The sequence below is a fragment of the Netta rufina genome, assembly GCF_964035555.1.
Source record: "Netta rufina genome assembly, chromosome: 1".
Classification (NCBI taxonomy): domain Eukaryota; kingdom Metazoa; phylum Chordata; class Aves; order Anseriformes; family Anatidae; genus Netta; species Netta rufina.
In genome coordinates, this window is record NC_140123.1 from 86,951,675 (window position 1) to 86,977,480 (window position 25,806).

At 31.3% G+C, this 25,806-nt stretch overlaps 1 protein-coding gene across 10 annotated transcripts in view; it reads right to left on the bottom strand.

Moving 5' to 3' along the window:
- Positions 1-25,806, bottom strand: part of DMD (dystrophin) — a 1,234,381-nt gene that overhangs the window by 630,548 nt on the left and 578,027 nt on the right. For all 10 annotated transcript variants that reach the window (XM_084305928.1, XM_084305932.1, XM_084305933.1 and 7 more), the window contains 5 exons: positions 24,683-24,805; positions 23,002-23,139; positions 20,958-21,110; positions 19,838-20,020; positions 4,341-4,535 (listed from right to left, as the gene is read on the bottom strand). In XM_084305928.1, coding sequence (XP_084162054.1) covers positions 4,341-4,535; positions 19,838-20,020; positions 20,958-21,110; positions 23,002-23,139; positions 24,683-24,805 — 792 coding nt within the window. The remainder of the gene's footprint in view (positions 1-4,340; positions 4,536-19,837; positions 20,021-20,957; positions 21,111-23,001; positions 23,140-24,682; positions 24,806-25,806) is intronic.

Below are 25,806 nucleotides of genomic sequence, written 5' to 3' on the forward strand. Positions count from 1 at the left end.
TGCATCAGAAAACTGCAACTGCATGAACATCATGCATCATGTTAATAGATGTTTCTTGATAAGAGTCACCTTAGACACACCAAATATGGATTTCAATATGCAAAAATTAAAATTTACTTTTGGCAATCCGAACATAAATAGAACAATGCTTAACAATTATATAAGTAGCAGGTTTCTTTTGATATGCAGTGGTTTTTGGACTAATTCCAAAAACAGCAATAGCACAGTTGATAGTAATCATGAATGCCTGGAAAATTCCACAAATTATTTATAATATTAAAATTAGATATGGGTATTATTTCTTTAATAAACATTATTGAAAAGGGGATTATGTAGGTATTCTGGCTGTCAGAATACACAGATGCATAACATTAACATTACATCTCTGTATCCTGAAATAAGCCACAGTAGGAATCTGCTCAAAAAAGAGCTCTGTCAGCAGATGAAGGGTTATAATTATCATACAAAGGCAAAAATAATAGAAAAAATAAATATAGCAGAGAATGAAAATACCTATATTTAAGAAACAACAGCAACAAACAACCCAATTTTTAACTAAGTGAAGAGTTGACTCAAAATACACGAGAATGAACTAGAACAAGAACTATTACAATGATTATGCAAGGAGTTGCATATATAAGAAACCTCTTTCTCAAAGAACCAGATGGCTTTCCATATTAAAACTATTACATAATTGCAAAATATTATAGCTAAATGTAGAATCATATTTTACAATACAATGTTCCTGCCAAAATTAAGAAGATTTAAAAAAAAAAAAAAAACAAAACAAAACAACAGCCTGGTACGTATAGGCCTTACTGCAGATTTGCATTGTTAATTATGTTGAGTAAGTAGCCTCAGAAAATAAGTGTTTTGAATTCACAGTTAACATAGTTAATTAATGAATAGGCATGACATGCTGTGACTATAACAATCCTTAATATGAAATTCTACTAACCAGTTTCTCACATATGGCTATAAATGCAAGTTAGATTTCCCAAGTTCCAGATAGACTGTTTCATGTTAGTGCACTCATTTTTGCTATGTGTTAGTAAACAGAAGTAGGTTAATTCTCAAGTTAATAAATTTATTTATTTTGGTGTACACATATCACACTAAATAATCTGGAATTTGTACAAGCTTACATGAGATCATCACCACACAGGAAACCTCTGGTGTAGTAAAAGTAATGTAACTTATTTTCTAGAACAAGATTAACTTAAATAAATGCAAATTTGTATTTTCATTTAACTTTCAGGGAGCATTTGGAACATCCAGTGCCAGTATGGATAATTAAACTCTTTGAGCTGTCTTCCCTATGAAGGTATTTAATCCTTGCACTTGATCATGTCTTGAAATCTATTGTAATTACAATCAATGTTATATGGGGAAATCAGAGATTATGAACATAGAACTAGCATGAAATTCCAGAGAGTTATATTTAAAAAAAAAAAACAAACAAAACTCTTGTCTCCAAATTGAAATGAAACATCACCATTGACAGCAGACAAAAGTACCATAATGTTTGTGCCTGTAGCAAAACTTGTCCTATTTTGGGAGCATCTCATTAAGTCCAATATATTAATCTTTCTATCTATGAACTATGATTTCCCATATAATCAAATGGAGTTTCATCTCTGACAGAACTATAATATTTAAATTGTTTCTTAAATAATGTAAATGCAGTGATGAACAAGTATGTAGAGTATGTTAGGTATATATGTATTAGGACGTACATAACAGAGCTTTTAATAGGATAATAAAAACATTGAAATTGCTGACTTTATGAGATAAAGAGACAAGACCATTCTCTATTTCTTCCACTCACTAAAACTTGCGATGACAAGAACATTCCTAGAATCTGGTTTCAGCAGATTTACTAAATGTGCCCATAAAATCATTACAATTTACTAAATGTTAGCAGTTACAAGATTTTGGCTACAAATAATCTTATTTTGCTATTTTACATCTATTTGACATAAGAAGTCAGTATTAGAATTATCTTTGACAAATAATACAAGCATTTTTTAATTTGTATTAGATATTTGTCCCATTAGATTTCAGGTTTAACTTGACTGATTTCAAGCAATCAGGTTTAAGTCTTACTATACATATTTACTTTGCAGAAAAACATTCAAAGAAGTTAACACTGAAGGTTCTTGTAAATAAACTTATTTTTCCTTTTAAGGATTAATTAAAATGGATCATTTCTGAATGGGAGTGGAAAAAAAAAAAATCACAAACAGTTAAAACACAGAGCTATTCATGACAGCTTTGTAATTTGATTCATGCAAATCTGTCAGGGATAAAAATCAACTACAATTTAATTTCAAACCTTTTCCAACCAACTGCTGAACAATTTATGCACTACTTTTCTATTTTTACTGCAAGATAATGACAATGATGAATGCTTTTACTCGGAAATAAATATTCATTAAGCAGGCTCAGATCAAAACTATACCCTTCCAAAAGCCCTCAAATGTGTGAAAACCATTTGCCTTTTCTAAGAATTTATTTAGGAGAAAGATGGAAATGTTCCCACAAATGCATCTCGTAACAATTTAATAGTTCAGTTAAATTAAACCTATGACAATACTTGCTTCTAACCTAATCAATATTATTAAAGTTGGTGTCAACTCTAATAATACCTAATATATGTGGGTAAACAAGAGATTACTTATGGATGTAAATCAGATAAAAGTGGCCCAAATGTAAAGCATTAAAAAGCACTAATCAGAAGTCAACTGCCAGTAAATTGCTTGATGTAGGTCACTGTATTTCCAGCTCATCTAGTAATGAACATAACGAGTTTATAGACAAGGACCAAGTGGTAGCTCATTAGGTATGATTTACATGTTCTATGACTTTTTTTTTTTTTTTGGGGGGGGGGGTGGTTCATGAGACATTTTGTTGAGATTAATTATTTTAAATGAAGAATGACAATAACTGGCACATTGTATGCTCTAGAAATTAACTTGGGATAGACAATACTCATAACCCTTTTAATCTACTGGTACTAAATCAGAAGATGTAAAAGGAATAGTCTGCTGTTACTTCACACAGTCCTATTATCAGTTATATTGTTTCCCTTGCTCCAGTATTCTACTGATACGCTTCACTGGATGAGCTACACTGTGCTGGCTAAGGAACTGAAAACACCTTAATTTTTGAGAGCTAATAAACATAACTATATCTGTGTGCATGTGCATGTATACACACACCGACGCGTAAAATATATAGGATTTATAGAGATATCTATACAAAAACTATAAATGGCCACTTTGAATGTCCTTACCAGAGCCCCTATTCCAATTCTTCAAAAAAGCTTCTTTCAGACATGACTGTGGAAAAATTCTAGCCTCTCTAGGCTAAAGTTTCCTTTTGTTAAAAACTTTCTTTCCCCAAAATTATCACAGCAAAAATGGAAATGTGGTCTCTTCATGCTGGATGACAATTTGAAATTTCTGTAAATATATATAGAAGTTGAGCATGATTTTTTACAAGGCTTTACTCACAAACATTCTGCTGAAGCAGATAACTCATTCACCTACTTAGGCTTACAACTTTAATCTTGTTCTCTTCTTAAGCTATTCTGTGTTGGAAAAATTCCACCAATTTCAAGGGATTTCACTTTTACAAGTAATGAAGAAACTAGACAGTACTATTTAAAGGTATATTAACAATACTGAATTAGCTTTTTCTTAACTACAATAGCTATCTACTGGCCAGTATTTTCTGTCTGGTTAATTAAACTCTTAACAATTACACAGAATATATCTCCAGTTAGACTGCAAGCTTTTGTAGTCTAGCATGCAATGAAACAGCTGAATTTTACTTGTTTTTTCTTTGTTTTCAAAGAAAAAATAAAGCTGCCTAGTGGACAGGTTTCAAGCATTTACTTTATATACATATTTTACATATTTTATTTACATATTTATTTACATATTTTATTTAAATTAAACACACACACACATACAAAACAAAAACAAAACCAAAAGAAAACAATAAAACTTGAACTACACATTTACAATTATAAATATATAACTGCCTCTCTTTGTCCTTTGTTTCAGTCCTTCACTCATGGCCATGCTTTGAAGATACCTTAATGCTACTGCTTTTCTTACAAATGAAACAGATAAAAATAAATGAATCCACCGCTGTCCTTACATTTCATGCCAAATGTAAGGACGCTTATAAACACTTATAAACTTCCGTATTTGCACATATCACAGAGGGGCTGAGTACTTATAAAAGGATATATATGAGAGTGAGCACAGGCTACCAATATACAGAAGCCCCCACATCACAGAAACATACCACTGTAAAGAAAATTGTCTTACCTTGAGACAATCTTCTTGTCTCAAGAGATCCTCATAATCCTTAACCTGCAGAACAGGAGAATTAAGGCGTTCTTCTACTTCAGACAAGGCTTGCAGAAGCTGAAGGATCTCTGCCAGGTATGTAGAAGGCACATAAGTGGTTTCCACAGTCATACTTTCAGTCATCACAGAAGTTGTATCTTCATGAACTGTTTGCTAGTATAGATATACAACAAAATGCTTCCTTTAGTTTCTCAACATTACACAAATTTATAATTTAATGCAATTTCCAGTTCAGAATTTAGAACCAATTAAAATAATTTATAAAGCCAAAAGAAGGAATTATTTGATTTTTTTACATAGATTGCTAACATTTCACTAGTTTGTTTGAAATAGCAGGTACGAAATTAATCCATGCACAAGTATGCCATCTTTTCTTCTCTTGCTCTCTTTCCAAGGAAATGAAGATAGAAAACACAGACGTACTCTGAGATTATCGTATTACTAAGCTTTAGTGCTAACTCTTTCATTTCAAATTTTCACACCTCTTTAAGAATCTGTCCTTCATTATAGAAATTCCATGCATGTAAAGTACTAAGTCATTTCAAGTTGTCAAATAAAATAATGACTCATATAACAAATATGAGTTCTTAAAAAACATCCAACACAAAACAACTAGATCTTCTAAGCACTCACAGCACTATACCTCTCTCTTCAAACAAGAAAGTATAATATGGAATTTAATGATTTGAACAGTCTTAAATGAATCAAATTCCAAAAGAAAGGAAGTTCCAGCAATACACCTCCTCAGGAAATAAAAATTTCCTTTATTTATTTATTTGTTTATTTATAAAATCTGTAATCTGGACAAATATGAACTAGATGCTCTATTCTGAAAACACATACATATACCAAATGTAAAGAGAACCCAGAATATTTTGGTTCTGATCAAATAGAGAATTGGTCTATGGCATTTGGAAAGATATTGACAAATAAGGTGACAAAAGTCTCTAACAGTAAATTCTCTATATTTATGAATTGATATGTTTGTGGATCATAGGAAAAAAATAATAAATACCAAAAAGTGTGCTTGGAGCTTCATTTAAATAAGCTCCAAATAGACAATCACCTTCATCTCCATTAGAAAAGGTAAAAGTCAAAAATATAAACTCTGGTCTTGATAAGCATAGGTTATTAGTTGTTTTATCACAGCATATAGGATTTCTAATGTGGGACCAGGATTCGTTGGGGTTGATGCCTGCCTTCTCAAAACTATAAACTTTACTTGTTGAGGACCACAAAGAATTTTTACAAGCAATCATTGATAAACATTATCTTAAAAATGATATTACTTAGTCCTAGACTTAGTCCAAGACTTAGTCCTAGACTCCATCCTAATAGAGACGATAATGGATTTTGGAGTACTGTATGTGAAACACAATGGTCCATGGCCCCGGAGAGAACAGCCCTGTCCGTCCTTTCATGGATTCTCCTCTCAGTTACCAGTCTTAGTCACTTTGTTCTTCAATTTTCTTTAAAGAGTCTTAATATATGCACTCACACACTCAAGATGATGTATGCATATCACAAATAAAGTCCATGAAGTTATCTCTAGACTTGTGTTATTCTGCTGCATTTTCTATGCAAATTTAATTGCTCTGCTTACATTCTTTTAACTAAATGACTGTCTCAGGACATCTGCTAACACGGAAAACTCTCTAATTAGCATTGTATCACTACTAACATTTTTATTATTTAAAATAAATTGCTGAAAAAAAATAAAAATGCCCCCACTATGTTTCATGAATAACACTCGGCAAAAATAACAATTTACCCCAGTTAACCCAAAGGAAAAAAAAAAAAGTTCTAATCGATTAGATAATGGGAGTTACTCAGTAGGCCACTGAGGCATACAACAATAATTTTTCATTCCTCAAGACTGTGCTGGGACAATTCTACATGCAGTAAAGAACTTTAGATCCACACAATGAACAGTTTAACTACGATTTTGTTTTCCTTTTTTTGACTGAGAAGACAGAATATTTATATTCACAGTTATTAAAAGAATGGTAAGGGTGTAAGGTTAGTCACTAAGGTTGCATAAATATGTAAAGTGTAAAAAATAAAAATAAAAAATAATTACATTCTACAATTGTATTTGCTTAATCCCTTTTTAACCTGAATTTAGCCTAATCACTCTGTATACATCTTGTATACATGTAACTGTTAAATTAAGTAAAATATGTGCCTCCTTGCTCTAAATAATTATTGAAATCAGACAGAAATCAAGCAGAAATTTGATGTGTGAGCACTTCACAGAATATCATGTCTGACTAGTTACAGTAGCACCAAAACTGGGTTTCTTTCCACCACTGTTACAAACAAGTGATAGAAAAGCATAGTTCCAAGCAAAATTATTAAAAATCTGAAGAACATGATGGACTTTGTATGACCTATACAGTCTACTCAACCCTCAAAATATGTGTTATATTTAACTCCGCAAATGCTAACGAGCTGTATGCAGCCAAAATTTCATACTACCTTTTACAGAAAACTCAACATTGTTATTTCTGACAGCCAAACAATTACTGGTGTAGTTCCACAGGCAACATGACTCAGGAGATTTCTAATTCAATTGAGTCACTTATGTTTATATTACTAGTTAAACTGTAAATTACTACAGCCAGATGAATAAATAGATGGATTGCTACATGAAAGAAGTCTGCTAGAACCTGCCCTCATGTTTGGCAATATTATGTCATACTTTATTCTAAAGAAGTGTAACAATCCAAATTAATAATTTCTGAATGCTATTTAAATAAAAAACTTCAAAATGTGATAAAGCTGAAGTTTTAAAGCTGAAGTGGGTGTTTCAGGACATCGCAGGAACTCCTTTCCTTCTGTCTTGCCTTCATCAATAGTGTACCAGAGCCCAGAATATGGCATCTTGCACTAAGGAATGAAGGATAGACATTTGCAGAATTGCTAATTTTAATCAGAAAAGAAGGGATTTTTTTTGGTTTGTCCATTGAGTGCTGGAATTATCTTGAAGATACAACAGGCACAGTCCTTCCCTATAGTCTGGACAAGCTATATTACCAGAAATACTCAGCTGAAATTGAATTGTATACTAGCATTGCAATAAGAAAAAAATAATAACAATAAAAGAAAGGAGAACCACCTGGGAACCACTGCTTTGAAAAATAGTAACAATTCAATAAAGATGATCGTCATTGTTAATGCCAAAACGGTTAATATTTTGGCAAGGTAGTTAACATTTTATAAAGATTAAAGATAAAAAAAATATATAAGAAAATGTAAGTTTTCTTAAATCAGAAAATTTAAATTTTTCAATAATTGTTTTAAATACACTGTATTTAATGAATTGGCGGAATACATAACTATTTAAAAATACCTGAAAATATTTGAAAACAAATTATTTTAAATAATAAAAATAATTATTTTAAAAGAATATAATACAAATAAACATGAATGATGGGGAAAATGCTGTTGTAAATGGCTGTTTTCCATCATTATTTCTGCAAAATAACTTTTAATTGATGTTAATTTATTTTGCATTTTTACACAATTGTCAGTAACATACTGATGTGCAGAACATTTTGTTCTCTCTGAAAAAGCAGTTTCTTTTGGGTAAGGCTTAGCATTTTATACATTCCTTTTTACCAAATGTCATTATCAATAAGTTGAATTTTCTTCTCCATTATTAGCACATTTTTAATCAAGGGATAGAATCTTTCCATATATGTGGCTTTACATACATATGATAAATAAACAGATTTTATTGACAGATAAGTTCTACCTGGTGCAACACAAAGAGCTGCACCCTACAAAAAAGACCAATATACAAAACAAAATGAAATAAAGAAAACAAAGCAAAAAACAAACAAACAGACACAGGAATAATGACATTTTTGCCAGCAAATCAATATCCCCACAAAAGAAGTATCTTACAAAAGAAGTATCACAAAAGAAGTATGGTTCCTTACCTCTATGATAGTATTACCTTGTACTGTCAAATTCAACTAGCCTTGGAGCTAGTTTATTTTCTATTAATACTGGAAAATCATGTGTACGTATGCATCTATCTGTCTGTCTAATCTCTCTCCATTTCACCCTTCTCAGCATAGACATTTTGTTTGCTGTTTCTGCAAGGGGAACAAATCCCAATATCACTTCTACTACTCCAACTGTTTATAGCCCCAACTGTACTACATTGACCTTGACAAGTGCTCTATTTTTGGTGTCTTCTCAGTATAGGCATCCAAATTAATAGCAACCTGAATGCACTGTGGTTTTAATAATAATAAGTTAATAATTTCGCACAAACAGAATATGCAGGAGGAATGAAGTAGTAAACTACTGTACATTATACTACCCCTAGGAGCATCCTGATGAGAAGTTTGGGAAAAGACAAAGAAGCATGTGCTTCCTCCTGAAGTGAACTAATACTTAAGCATTCTTTAATAGTGACTGTAATCTGCATGAGAGTGTAAAAAATCAGTCATCTCTGAGAAATAAAGGTAGATATGCTGATCCAAAAAAAAAAATAAAATGAAGCAGGTAAGAGACTCCTACTGGAAGAAGGCAGACATGCTTCCAAGAGTCCAATAAACTTCTCAACAATTTTTTTGCTTTCTAGTTCAAACTGTAAAGTACTTGAGATTCACTAGCCCACAGTTAGCATGAATCTATCAGATAAAGAATTAAAAATGCAAAAGAGTAATCAAATGGTGTCAGAGATCAATAAAAGCACTTTGAAATACATATTCATATGTAAAGAATCTTTTATACACTCATTTCTTTGCCGACTGTGAGAGATGATGTCAGCTGATGTTGAGAAAGATAAATTCTGTATCTTCATTACTGCTACCACATCTTACCTGTGTGTATATACTTAAAAGGCAGAGCAGAATGATACAGAGAATATGGAATTATTATTGTAAGACTGGATGGCCTTAGTCAATCATAAACAAGTTATTCATCCGTACAAAAAAGAAGCATGTCTCTCAAGTAGAGAAAATTTTTCATCCCCACTACAGGATTTAAAATGTATACAATGTTTATGTAATTTCATAAAGTCAAGGCCCATTTGGAAGATTCAAAATATATTAAAAATAATAAATTTCATTTTTTTTTTACAGTTTCAAGTGAGAGACTACTATTTTCTCATGTGATTTTGCTACTTATGCATGATTGTAATCCATGAAGGTTTGCACATTGCAACACTTAAAACACGGACATTAATGACTGTACCCAACTTCATCAGTGACATATAAAAATTGTAACTTTAAAAATACATACGATTATATTCAGCACAGTAGCCCCAAACTAAGAGTGAAATCTATGCTAATACCCAAGTACTAAAAGGTTGTTTGTTTGTTTGTTTTTCATTTTTTTAAGTAAAGTAAGTGCCAGGGGATAAGTATTTTGACTTACACTATATTCAGGAATGCAAACAAAGTGTTTGCTTATGAAATATTTCCTTAGTGAATGAATATCAGGTCGAGGGACTTCAACAGAAGAGCTAGTCAACTTTTTATTGATAGTCCAACACTGAAATGTGACAGAATTTAGTTTTGGAAAAATACTGCGTTTAAACCACTTTTTTTTTTTTTTTTTTTTCCCTCTCTTGTAGTTTTCTTTCTGTATAGTACACAGTTCAAAACAAAGGAAAATCAAAAACCTGAAACCTAACCTGACTGATATCAGATATACAGATACAGTAATCAGGAATCATTTTGCCCACTCCTCCCTTCAATCAGCTCAGAGATCTGTGTTCTGTTAGAATAGAAAGCCATTCGTGGACAGAGTGATTTAGATCTTAACAAGACTTCACCACTCAGGCATATTTTACTGTCTGAGAAATGCTGCATTAATTCTTTTTTATTTTATGAGCTATAGATGAAAAGAAATAAAACCAGTTAAAATGAAACTGTTCTTCATAACACTAATTTGAAAACTTTTCAGAAAGTTTTACATGCTAAAAATAGCAATAGAAAGTTGCAGGATTCGATTTTGAAAACTATAATCAACATATATAGACCAGAGTGAATTTACTTTCACTGTTCTACTTTTGACCTTCAGAGTTTGAATTAAATGATAAGGTTTTCTCCATAAGGAAAAGGTCTGTTCCCTGTTCTTCAAAGCTTAAGTTGTGGGATTTCTCCCCAAAAGTCTGATAGTCATGCTACACTCTGATGAGCTCTGTATGGTGGACTGGATAGATCCCTATGGTTACTTAGCTGAAAGACTTGGAAGAATTTTTATTCTACCCTCATTTCTTTTTGCACCCTTTGAACGCATTATTTACATTGAGATGAAAGAGATAGAGATACAAGTTATAATGACTAATTTTCAACATTTAACCTAAAGTAATTAGTTATTATGTTGGTGGTATTCACAGTTTTAACTCTGTTAACTTCATGGTTTTGTTGTTGTTGTTGTTTTTGTTTTTTGTTTGTTTGTTTGTTTGCTTGTTTGTTTTTCTTTTCATTTTTTTCTCTTCCATTTTTTTTCCCCTCAAGGACATACATATATAACTTAAAAACTAAGACAAAGTATTTTGGTGCTGCAGCGAATCCTCTGTATTCTGCAAACCCTCTAGCCTTTAGAGCCCACAATATGTAAAATATCGTGTATGGAGAGGTAAAATGGACAGCTTTGGTAATCCCCTTTCCATTTCTGGCTGCTTAACAGTGGTTTTATTTTATTCTGGTTTAGATAATTGAGTCCATATCTGGACACAATCAGTACCTCACCTGCTGCACATTGGTGCTGCTGCACATTGAACTCAGCTGCAGCTTATCTGAAAACTTACTCATTGCTCCTTACTAAAGACTTCCTAGCACTCACACAAAGGAGAGGCTAATGCGGCTAGCACAAATTGGAAATTCTGTCATATTCTAAGTGCAGTTCTGCTATTGATTTTTAACCCTGCCAACTTCTATCATTATCCATTTGTTAAGCAAAGAGAAATTAATATCAAATGTGATGGGACATACATGTATACTTTATTATTCTCTGTGACATAAACCAGGTCTTTCATAAAATAAAAGAAAATAGAGTATGTGTGTGATACATACATAAGATATACAATGCCCATCTTATGCCATATCTGCAATGCTACCATTCATGAAGAAAGACAAAATCTAATAGTATTATGGCATAATTGACTGATTTGAATTACTGGGATTTAGAAAATGTCTTGTTGGAAACAAACTATGCATATATGTTAATTACTTCTGATAAAAAACCTATTGTCACAATTCATTAATTGCAGTAGTTCAAAACTAAAGTCTGTATGTCAGTTTCATGTGACTTGAAAAAGGTATTTGTACCCTAAACTTAAAAGGAATTAAAAAAAAAAAGAAGACGATAATTCATTATTCATTAAAACAACACTGCTCATGCCATGTACAGTCCCAATCTGTGAGTCAAAAGACAGAGCCATTGCCTATTTAATACTTCACAAACAACTGGTTCCCAAATCACTCACAATTTGATATTAAATCTAGAAAATTAAGCTTGTTATTTTTATTTTTATTTTTTAATTTAAGGAACTTCAATATATTATGTTTGAATAAAAGCACATTTCAAAAATAATACAAGATCCATTTTATATATAACTCAGCTGATTTTGCACCCACATATTTATCTGAAAGAAGCTGCATGTTGGAACCATTTAATTTAATTCTTGTGTTGTATAGTAATGCACTTAGATGGAGATGACTTAATTACATAGCACGGTGGAAGCATTTTATAATTCTTACCCCTTTTCATGCATACCTATGTCTACAGAAGAAATTGGTATCTTAATATCTTAATAATAAAAATCTGCAAATAAGTAAATGCTTAGGTACTCGTGTTACATCTTGGAATGAAAAATAAAAAAATAACCAGAACACTACAAAATCTCCATCCTAGACTGGCTTTAAAACAGGTATTAAAAATATGTATTTAGAATCTTGTATGGAAAAGATGTTTGGAAGCGATTCACAGATGTAAACCTTCAGCAGACAAAATGTATCTTAAAGTTTTTATACTCCAACTATAGAATAAATTAACCCATAGAGCTGTTAGGCATTTCTGCCATTCAAATTGTAATATTTTTCACAGTTGCAAAAATACATACATTATCAAGGAGATGTCATACTTTTTAAGGAATACTTAAGGAAGTATTTAATTGACACTTTAGAAAATTGAGTTCTTCTACACAGTCCTATATCCTTGTAACCAACTGTGACAGTGTCTATAGGTTGTTAAACCAGCAATATACACTCATATTCTCCCACGCAGCAGAAGCTAACCTTAAGAATGGAAGGAAATTTGAAATATTTTTCATCAAAACAGAATTTCGAAACTGTTTCTCTAGGACAGTATAGAGAAGAAACAGCATAGATTGTGACAGAACAAGCTTCTACGTGTTATGCTAGTGGGCAGCCTTCCTAGCATAAAATTTTGTTGAACATAGTAGTGTCTGACTTATTAAGACAGCAGAGGTGCCATGGTCACCTCTGCATGAAACAGTCTGCAGGACTGTTCTGAATTGTATCTGTAAATCTGAGGACTGACCACTGAGGAACATATATTAAATAAAACATGTTTTATTTATGTTTTTAAATAAAACATAGATATTTTAGAATGCAGCTCATTTGATGTCTAAATTGATGAATACATTTTTAAATTCACTGTTGCTTTGTGATACTATTTTTGAAGATATTTATGATAACTACATGTCAATTGTTTGTTGAGATAATTTAGAAAATAAACTAAAAATACCGTTAAAGTACCACTATAGTGTAACAGCTATAGTGCTAGCAGCTTCAAAAAGTGAGATCCTAAGCCTCAAACAGTGTCACCTTCCAGATATGTTAAAAAGCATTACCTAATTATTTTCCTTATTTATTTCTTCACAGAAAAGGTAATATAAATTTGTAGAGCTGAGAATATGCAAAATGATAAGTTTTTCAGTTAGACTGATTTTTTAAAATAACATGCATGAAATTGGTGTCAATCCAGCTGTAATTAAATATACTTACATAGATATTAAACAATCATAATGCACATATAGAAATTTACTTTGACACGCACCTTTATAAATGTACTCAGATACATCCATTAAAAAAGAAAAAAAAAAAAAGAGTAAGTGACATTGACATCCTTAATTGCTGACAGGAGATGAACATCATCTCTTAAAAAGATACTGTCACTTAGGGCCAGATCACTCTGCAGCAGGTCCTTCCCCTTATTATTTAATTCAATAGTACAACAAAGTAATTTTGACAGTAAATTCCTCACCATGTAATTTATTATGCTAATAAATTACGACATACCAGTGAAAATAAGATGGCAATTAGCTGGTTTGTTTTTTCAATAGCTAAGTAATTATAAGGAAGGAAATATTATACAGGGATAATGCTATTTTGGCCAAAGAAAAATGAAAGGAGAGACAACTATGTTGTCACATGATTCCATAACCAAAGGCTGCCAGTCTTGTTTCCATCTCTACAATACAGAGAACAATAAGAAAAGACTGTGACATGGTTAAAACTATATTCTAATAACCACTTCATATAATTTAAAGACAGGATCCTAAGGCAACCTTAGACAAGTTGTGGCAAGACTTTTGCCATGTGATGAGTTAAAGGTGTTGAGTTTCTCTTTCAATTTATGGAATATAATTCAGATCACTTCATTAAAGATTATAACAATGAAAGCAGAGAAAAAACTTTTCTGTAAAGTTCTGTCATCGTCGTGTTTTTTTGTTTTTTGTTTTTTAACTTCACTCTATTAAAATATTGTAGATTTGCAGTGAAGATAGTGAATATTATACAGCACTAATAAGCAAATAAGAGAGAAGAAAAAATCACTATAGGATAAAACTCAAAATACTATAGCAGATTGTTCCACTTCTAAGGCTATAGGTGATCTTCACCTATATTACCATGACAGTGTAAGTATTCATCTTAGACACAGAGAAGGCAAAGTGCATTTTAAAATGAACCTTTAAAGCTAGCTCCTCTTCAGCTACATCCAATACATTGTACATCCAATTCAGTGTACTTCCTCTAGCTTTCTTGCCTGAATCCTAGATTAGACATAAAACTAGAAGTATTTGAAATAGAATTAAATTATTTTAAATGAATTTTCTAATAGTAATGTTTACAAATTTCCATGTTGATGGATGCTAGAAAACTCATGTAAAGAGATGTGATTCTCTTCCCAAAGATTCACATTCATCCCCACTCCTCTCAGACCACAGTCAAAAAAGGCCAGTGTTTAGCTGTACTGTGTAAAGCTATTTGTTTAAACAGCTGCCACTGGAAATGTCAGAGAAGTTCAGTGGTGTCACAGGATCACCTTTGTCCAGTCCTTGAGACCTTCAATGCACAAACATGAAACAGAAACTGTATTCTGATCCATCACTATAGAGTTCTTGTCTTTTTTTTCCAGTAGGTATTTTCTTGTTTTGCTTTTCTAATACTCTTCATTTTATCCTCTCCCCAACTCCTCATGCCAGTAAAGACAAATTAGATTTTCCCATCTTTTTGGCACCCATTACTAGTTCATTTACTGAAAGAAATAATTAAATAATGATAAGAGAAAATACTCATTTCATTCCAATGCTGCTGGTTGTGACAACTGAATGACCTAAAATGATAATAGCACATGAGCACTGAAGAATTCACATTATTTGGATGAAGACACATAATTAGGACACCAAGTTTTGTGTTTATCTAACTGTGACAGATTTATTTCAGTTAATGTTGGGTTTATATTTTAGAAAATATTTGTATAGGTAAACATATGTTAACAGTAAAAACAAGCTTAGATTTCTTTAAGTGAAGAAAATGGAGCTCCACAGGGAAATACTAATTGAAAACTGGAAGATGCCCTTAAAAGAGTGAAACTCTTCAATTTAATTCAAACTCTTGAATTTCAGATGTAAACTTGATCAGCCCTTAACCTGGTTCCAGAAATTGATCACATACTCTCACACCTAAATGATCACCCAATTAGGAGACAAGTAGTTTGAATGCTTTATAGAATCTTTAACAGAAAAATATATTTTATTTGGAAAATGAAATTTACGATATCTGTTTCATAGTAAGTACTAACAATACTGGTATTTTGTTCATGTAGCAGGTAATTACATTTAACTGTTCAGTCTAAACCACTTACCTTGCAGACATAAATAATTATTTTGTATAGTTATTTTCTTTATTCACATTCTTGTGGATCACACAGTCTAATTGGTATGAAAAACACTCTCTCTTGATGTTTATCTTTTGATCAACTTTATTATTGTTCCCAGGATGGCCAAAATCCAGGCCCATATATTTCAGAAATAAAATTAACATAAATTCCGATATATATATATATCGGAATATATATATATATATTTTTGTCACCAATGAAATTACTAAAATGATGTAAGCCTATTTTTTCACTGGCATATTATATGTATATAATTTTGACAGTTGTTACTAGGTTGCAAAAATAATATTCTTCCTGTCCTAAAAATATCTGCCTTACTACTAACAGCATACATAGTTCACCCAAGACAGAAAAAATAAAAGTACATGAAAGCAGAAAGAATTTTGGATAACTTGATAAAATATGGTAATAGGACATATAAAATAAGAATTTATATTGTAGGTTCTGCACCTATGTTCATCTCACAAAATATTTATTTTGTAAAGATAAAGGCCTTCAGTATTCATGCAGAGTAATCTCAGTCATTGCAACAAAAACAAGTCTAAACTGATTAAACATAAGCATGCTCATAGACTGCTGAAATGAAAGCACTGAAAAAAACATCTATAACACGGGCATTAACTAAAACAAATGTAATCACTTATGAGTAATTCATATACCAATAAATGATTTTGATCCAGATTTGAATTAAACTACGTGAATCTAGCTTTTTCTCTGAAAATATATCATTTTATCACCCTGGAATAATGACAAAGTATTGTAAAAATAAATAAATAAATAATTTAGGAAGATTTAGGTTTAGACTGTCTCAATGGGGACTGGTATCTTTTCTAAAAGACTGTGACTGTGAAATCTTAGTGATTTTAGATTCAGCAAAGATTGTCTAGAAATAAATATCCCTGTACCTCCCTAATATTATTACTCTCATTTTTGTAAAACAGATATGCAATTTTATTATTCAAAAGTGCATACTGCTCTAGCATTAAACATTAATGGCTTGGTTTTTGAAAAGCATCTTCAGCTTACATGAATTTCACTGGGATTTGGTGGTTTAATCATCATTTTAATTTTTAGCAGAGACGACTCTAAGCTTTTCTTAACAAAGGAATCTGAAATTTGCCACACACTAAAAACTGAATTTTCTGCCCACAATTTATTTTTCCATATACATATAAAAACACTATGTGGGAGAAAAAAACTCTTAAAACAACATGAACACCAGTAACTTTGTCCCATTCAATGGAATTTGGAGCAGCTTTGCTTATTTATCAAGTTTAATCTGTTATTACAATAAAACCTTATTTTAACTAAAGAATTACATACTACACTGAAATTTTTCATGTGACCAAATTAACTTATACCAAATTAAATTATATCTCAAATTGGCATTAAAAAGAACATTTGGTGTTTGAGGTAAAAAAGGAAAAAAGTTAAGCTTTTTGTGTAGCGGAATATAGTTTTGCTTTATCTTTTAAGTTTGTTCTCAACTACATCATACCAAATAAATTGGTCACAGAACATTCCTTTTTATGTATATACAGATATATATATCATATAAATCTTCTATATCATACATCATACACATGTATATATTTGTCAGATTGTTGCTGGATATTGACTACTACATATCTGTGAAAGAAGCAAAATTTTATGAGAATTTACCATGATAGCGAGAATCAATTCTTACATGTATATTGTTACGTATCCTTTTAACAGAACTTCCCAACAAAAATGGGTGAAAAGTAAAGTCAGGGGGAACATGATTATTCTAATTTCACATTTTGATATCAGAATTATGTTAGCTCCAACAAACAAGAAATGAGCAATTCTGTCATCAAGCCACATATTTAAAGGCAGCATCTTGCTAAGTTTATTCAATGAATCACAAGAAATTGAAAGATATACAGTACCTCACTGCTTTATAACAACAACTTTCAATTATTAAATATTATTGTATACATCATTAATTACAAATGGAAAATGCAGAAATGTTATTTTTTTTCCTCTTTTAAAATAAATTCATTTATATATTTTTATTATATGGTTTTATTCAGTTGGTGGTTAAAAAATAAAATCTCTGCAAAGATTATTTTTGCTGGCATATGAATGTATTCAAGTGAACAGTTTTTGTTTTTCTTTTGTATTTTCAGATCTTGAACAAACAGTTAACTAATCCTCACAACATCCCTGTGAGGTAGGTACTTTCTTTGAAAAAAGAAAGAAAAAAAAAAGTCAAGAAATTCACTTTGTTTCAATGATTCAGCAAAGCCAAAATTAAAACTGTAACAAGTCTTGCACTTCTCATCATTGTGACTTGAGCCATGAAAATAAACTGCCTCTCACCAGTTTCAGTAGCTTCTGTGAAACTTCTACCATATGTCATATGTTAGACCAACATGGTCAATAGAGATGGGTATTTTTAATGAGAAATGAAAAGTATACAGTAATTATATTACTGTACACCTGTACCCATGTACATTTCTTTGAATAATGTCCTCATTCCACAGATAAATATTAACAAGTAGTCTTCTTGCATGAAATATAAAGAATACTTAAACATTTAATTAGTATGAGATATAAATGTATTATATAAATAATATATTTTAACAATAAAAATACATGTAATGGTTACATCACTAATGTCAATGACTGTATTCCAGTGACCAATTTAAAAGTACATATGCTAATATATCCTGCTGGTGACATTTTTAATGGATATACTTGTTTACTGTCATGGTAGGTGATATAGGTGATATATATATTAGGTGATATAAAAACATATTTGTATAAACTGTACATTCTTATTTCTTTCCTATCAAAAAAAAAAACACAACACAAATATATTCATTATTAAAAAAAAGAACTTATTTACAAAACAAAGTGAAGCCTGCTCTAGCTCCACGCCAATAAAATGATTTGCAATGGATTACATCCATCAACTTTAATATAAACCATAGTAAACTGAAAAGAGTAATCAGATGGAACAAGATTTAATAATATACAAACCAAAGTTAATGTTTCTCCAGTTGTTTCCATTAACTGCATAGCTATCCCAATTACTGTTTTTATATATAAATTACATAACTTAATAGTAGAAAAATTAAAAATAAATAAGGGTTAGTACAGACTACATATATAGACTCAGTACATCAGAGGGCTGTATTGACAAAAAGGGTGTATACATTATTGCTGATTTTTGGAAGTCTTTTTCTTTTTTAAAACATAACTAACCACATATAAAATAGAAATAACACTTTTTGGTTTTAGATATTCATTGTCCTCTTAATACGGACTCTCTGTAGTCAAGAGATAAATTTTATTTATTTAAGAATAATTAAAATTATATTTTGTTAAAACACCTCTTTTCCACTAGCTTTTTTAAGACCTCAGAAGAGCACATAATGCAACAACTTACTTGATATCAAACAGTTATAAAACTTCTGTTAAGTCCTATAAAATCAAAAGGTCAAACGACTATAAGCACAGTAGTAGGAATGGCAAGCAAAACCTGCTATATGAGTGCCAAACCAATCTTTTGCAACCTTCCAAATGGATAATTTGCCCAGTATCTATTTTTGATCATAAGCCTGGAATGGTGACAGCTTATTTACATTTTATTTATCCAGTTACTGAAGCATAAATAAACTAGTAAGAATAATTGTATTTTATATATAATTAAACCCTTGAAAATCAGAAGACATTAAGTTGGCTCAGAAAATGATGTTTTCATCCCGTTCAATCTAAAACTATTTAAAAGTTTCTTGCAAAACATTCCTTTTCAAGGATTTGAAAACACTTCTTCAAGCATTTGAAGAAGAGGCCATGTATGCATATTGCAAGAAGAAATTTTCTAATCTCTTCTATATCTCTAGGTATAATATGTATCATGGATAAATTAAAAAACAATTAAAATTGGCATGGGATGGGTAGTTTGAAAATAACATTATTTCTGATTTGCACATTTACTGAACAAAATACATGCATGGCAAACTGACTTTTTTAAACTGGAAAATGTTATGGAAAAATAATGAGGCAACAGAAATAAACACGAGCTTTTCATTGCTGAGTTTTCTGTAACTGGCTAATGTAACTTAAGGGCAATTTTAAGACCAAAACAGAGAACTACTGTATTAGAATATAAAGATTCCCCCAGTTGCAAACAATACTGTTTTTCTTATTAGTATCTGAAGAGTTGACACTGACCCTGAAGCTCTCAATGTTAGTAGGATTCTGTTAGTAGTAGCAGTTGCAAACATATGGGTTTGCCAGTAACAACTCACAATTTCTGCATAGTTGAGTCTTCGAAACTGAGCAAATTTGCTCTCAAAATCTTGCCAGCGCTTGCTGAGCTGTATCAGGGTTGGCTCCACTGCTTTTGCAGCCCCATCCTTAGACAAGCGTTCAGCCTGCCTGTGCACCGCATTCAGATCTTCCTTCTTCTTCTCCAATTCTCCATCAATCTCCTAGTGAGCAAAATCAATACAGGGCCCAGGACAGTTAGCTAACTAGATCAATCAACTTAAAATTAGCAAAAAAATTCTGTCAGAAATTCCACTTCAATTTTATTGTTGCAATTAAAATGTACAGCTATTTGTTATCTTACAGTTAAACAAAGCAAAAATAACTGAGATTGAGGAACCCCCTTGGAGACGGGCTGTAGATAAACTAACAACTACAACACACTGAAAACTAGTTAGCAAAGGCCAACAGTTTCCACTTCCTGATTCTTGCTACATTGTGATGGGCAATTGGAGAATTTTTTTTATTTTTATTTTTTTTAATTTTATTTTTTTATCAGTAAGGCTCAGCATATTCAGGACAAACAGTGTTTGGACGGTTTACAAATATGTTATTTGAACCCTTAACTTATCACTTAACTCCTATTTTACTCTGTGGGAAACTCAACAGAGAATGAAGCAAAGAAACACGATGCAAAATAAACTAGGAAAACCTTTGACAGCATGTAAATAAATCTATAGAGTTTGACAGTGACATGTGAATATGTTCTGATGAAAATGAATGTGCTAACATGAGAAAGAGGTCATCCATATATCGGTAAGTCATTTGTTCATCTGGAACAAAGATACATAAAATCAATTACAATTTTTACTAAAAAAAATGCTTCATAATACATTGCACACTCCATATTGACAAAAAAAAATATTTACTGTGTTTCAAATAATTTATGTAACAATCCATACAACAAACAAATACAAGATATAGCAGAACAAAGAAATGTTAATTTGAATACAAACTGTTATTGTTTGCTTTATATAAATCAGAAATAAAGTACTGAACTGATAATTCTCTACATCTATTAGAATATTTGTTTTATTTCCATCTTTTAAATTAAGAAATTATCACTCAAAAAGATCTACCATTGTCATCCCAAAACATTACCTTTAGCTTCTGCTCATCTTTGTGGTCTGGTAGACTGGCTAACTTTTTCTCAATGTCATCCAGCCATGTCATTAGGTCATCAGCCTGTCTCTTGTATTGATACCACTGATGAGATATCTCTAAAGCCTTTTTTCTTCTTTGAGACCTCAAGTCCTGTTCACAGTGCAGACATTATTAGAATATCAATTAAAGGCTTATAAAATATGAATTGGCATGTGTGCATACTGAAGGAAAAATTGAAAATTATGCCACTATTTTTTAATTAGATGTTGATATTTAAATCAAGTATGTAAGTACTTGAACACAGAGTATTTTCATCAGTTTAACATTATTTTTATCTGTTAAATGTAGCTGAATAAGCCAGAGACAGTCACCAATGTTTAGAGTAGTTAAGACTTAAATATCAATATTCTTATATATAATACACTTCTCAAAATACTTACTGGAAAGATGGAAACACAGCCCACCTGTTATCTAGCTATAAGTGGGATTTCTTGTTTTGTGGTCTCCTGTGAAATTCTAGCCTGCATGCAAATTCTGTAGCTATTCAAAAGAAAATCATTTAAATGCAGAAATGTATGTAATAACAGGTTTCCTTTTTCTAAAGTAAAGATCATTTACACACCAAAAGTGTTTATGACTCAGCTTTATAAAAGTGTTAAAACTTGTTGTAAAAGGATATTCAAAAATGTTGTTTTCTTGCATTATTAAATATATTCTATTTGAATTTGCATTAACAGTTTAGCTTCTCTCATGAGAATTCAGAAAATATTTTCACTGCTATAACTTCTTCTTAAGAAGTAACTTGAAAAAAATACTTACATATTTTAGATAAAAAGTACTTGGAATAATTTGCTACAACCATTCTTGAATTTTATTTGACAAAGCTGAATGCCTTAAATGAGCCACCCAAATGAAAGTCAATCGCTCTATTCCATAAAAACAGACAGTAGGGATCTGGTCAACAGACTATCTCTAAAAAGTTTTCTTGTTTCTCCTTAGAAGAAATTATGTTGTCCAAGACAAACTTAATAGATTTATTCTAAATGTGGATAAATAAATAAATATATATATATATATATTCCTGCTATTCTTTTATAAAATTCACAGAGATATGCAAAACCATGAAATGAAATCCAAAGGAAAAAAAATATGCTGCTTGAAAATAAGTGATAGTAAGCATAACCAGACCATGCTCCTGGAAACAGAAAGAACTACGTGAAAATTTTCAAGAGAAAGAAAAATTATTCCTGCCAGAAAGATGAAAAATTCTGTTCCAGTAGCCAGAAGCTTTGCCTCCAGGTAAGTGGAGGAAGGTGACCTTCCATCTACAAAATTCTTCCTTTCCTCACTTTTATTTTTCCCTGGGAGGATGACACTCCCAATTACATCTCTCAGCTTGTCCAAATAGGATTCATTATAGATGTTTCTAGGTACAGTATCATATGGTTATACCTCCTTCCAGCTTTGAAATAACACAGAATTTAGATACATTATTTTTTTCAGCCTCTTAGCTGCTAGGTCTATTGATATTACCATCTACCCTATCACTCACTATTTTAAAGAGGCTGGAGGTACTTTTCCACCTGAAAGAGGACAAGGTAATTTTTATTTTTTTTTTCCCTAAAGAATTAAAACACCTATTAAAACAACTTATTCGTTGCAACGAGTATGTTCTAAAACTGAAAATCTAAGTTCGTGAGGTCTTTTTGTAGCTAAGGTCTTCACTGCTGTTGGAGAAACCTAAACATGCATAATGTTAAAAAAAAAAAAAAGTATTATCAAAGTATTATCACTGCAGTCCAATTGGCAATTCCTGGTTGTAACACTAAAGACAAAACAGCACTTGTTAAACTAGATATTTAAAATGTCTTTCCAAGGCATCAAGAGAATTGTAGAGGCAAATATATGTTTATAGATGAATAATTTCAAATGACTTATCTCTAAATAGTAATGAGCATCCATTTAACTTAACAGAGCATTACCCTGAAATGAAGCAAAAAACAGTTTTAGTTGCATATGTTTATAATTGTGGCTCTCATACCTTGAGAGCATTATGTTTAGTCTGCAACAGCTGTTGTTTTATCTTTATTTCCTCCCGTTTTCTCTCATCTGTGATTCTTTTTTGAAGTGTGTCACCCCTTTGCAGCAATTCTTTCACTGTGCTCTCATCATCTTCACTCTGATTTAAAACAACAACAACAACAAAAAACGGGTAAAATGGGCATTTAATCTATTACTTAAGTACTAGGAGATCTGGACATATAAACATACACTTCCTCTGATAAAGTAAACATCTAAGAGCTACTTGTGGTTCTACACTGAAGACCCAATAACTTTTAACTTGAGAGGTACAAGTAAACAGCATTTGAACACCTACACGTTTGACATTAGATCTTACAGAGCATCCAGGATAACGTGATGAAAACATTCACAGCAAAAAGGTTAAGTATTTTTTACTTTAAAGCAGAAAGAATAGATAGATGTAAAATATTCTACATAATTGACAGTAGTCACTGAAATTACCAGTATGCTAGGGGACCATGTGATTCCTAAGCATTTCATACAATAGCATTATCACAATTCAGAACACCTATTCTGTTATTGAATATGCACTATGCACTTTTTACACAGGAACTAAGTCTATACCACAGATTTGGAGACAGTTATCTCTTGAAATATGCTAAACATTCCATGTAAAGAAACAGAACAAAATATGCTGAAGCAGTGGAACATTACCCTTAGTATTTGGTGGAACATTCACTTAGTATTTATCATTGCAGTGAATACTACCTCAAACTGCTTATGTTTTTCCTTGAAAAAAATAATATATAAAGTAATATACATATGAAATATTTAAAAAATATAAATATGTATTTATATATAATATATACAAATCTTTTTATATAAAGATTTCCTTTCAGCATTGATATGAGATAGCTACATTTGAAAAATTCCCTTAACAGAAAAGTAATACCAATTTTTTATATTGCTTGTAAATAAATTCACATTTGTTCTTGCTGAGGATTCATCTTATCCTAAAGATGAATTTCTGTCAATGACCATGCAAGAAATGTCATTCCTCTGAAAATCACTCTGGAGAGAACACACAACAGTGGCAACAGTAGCAAAGCACAGCAGCATTTTCTCATCTTTTTTTGTGTGATTTTTTTCTTTTTTTGAATATTCACACATGGTGTTACTACTCACAAATAGCAATCGTAAGTAATAAAACTTGCAACATCCACAAATATTATTCACAATAGATGGTATGATCAGATCTGCTAAGAACTAATCTGCCCACGTTCCATTTCTCTCAGCGGTCATTACCTAGCCTTTGTCTTCATTGAACTTACTATGTTGCCCAATTAGATACAACATGCTGAGTTTAATTGTCTGTATACTGCTACAGAGATTTTGGTATTCATTCCCTGATCTGTAATACTGTCCTGTATAGGACATTGCAGGTAATATTTCTGCTGTGCTTAGTGTTTTCAAAAACATTTGGAAAATGTTTTTCTTATAAAATTTACTGTAATCTTACCAATAAAACTTTTAACTAATAAACTAACTTGGAAACTTTGAATTTATAATATTAACACAATAAAATTTTGTCCAAGTCATATCACAAAATCTTAATACAAATATGGAAGTTTCTCATTTTCACCCATGTCTTTTTCATCTCCCTGCCTACTTCACTCAGACTTCCATTTCAACCAAATTACCATATCTTTATTGAAGTCCTCCTCTTTCAGATTCACCCCCTGCTGAATTTCAACCTCCAGTGGTTCAAGCAATTTTTGTATATCGAAGTCAAATTGTTCCAATTCCTTCAAAGGAATGAAGGGCTAAAATGGGAAAAATACAGAGACTACTTAAATTTCATATTTAATAGCTTTGTTAGAAACATAAACCAGAAGAGACATCTGTTTTACCCCGTATAACTACAGCAACAGTCATTTTTTTATCTTATGGAAAATCATCTATACCATACAACTCAAACTACCCACATAAATAAAGATCAGTGTTCAATGATAGTCTAGATTTTTCATGTAGGAAAATACAAGAATTCTGTGGTGAGTGAATATATTTTTTTAAAATTTGATATTCTCACATCTGTGTGTAAAAATAGGTTCAGATAAGCAGTGTAACATGACAATTTGTCTAAAAAATTAAATGTTGACTCTACTTGGCTAAATGTGATTTGTCAGAAATTATACAGCAACAAGCAATCCATTCAGATGAATAACCACTTACTACTACCAATTGAGAACAATTTCATGATAATTTGTTTCAGTGTTTTAAAATCATGGTTCTGTCAAAAAGAATAGCAAAAATGCCAGGTTAATTATACAGCATCCATCTCAAAACAAAAGACAGCTAATCTTTGCATAAGATTATGCAAAGATTATGCTCTGTGACATCCTAGACAAACAAACCAGAAAACAAAACCTGCACTAAAAGCACTTGTTTCAAAAAAGCCTCAACAAAAATTGAGGTAGAAAAAAATTTCAACCAAGTAAAATAGACACAATTCCTCCAAAATGAATCACAATATAAATTAGGGTGGTTTACTTTAGCATTCAGTTTTAAACTCTAAAAATGATCCACTTATACACTATCCTTTATCTACCTGCTACCTGAGTAGTATCCACAGTGCCTGTGGATAGGTTGTTGCATATTATAATATGCAACATATTTATTAGGTGCATCGCAAAGGATCAACAGAAAAAATCTTCTTTGAACAATTTAAATGCAGGAACAAGAGAGAATTACTTGAAGATTCTGGCACAAAATTTAGGTTTAAAAGGCAAGTAATGCTTTATGATCTATGCTCTACGATCTCAGA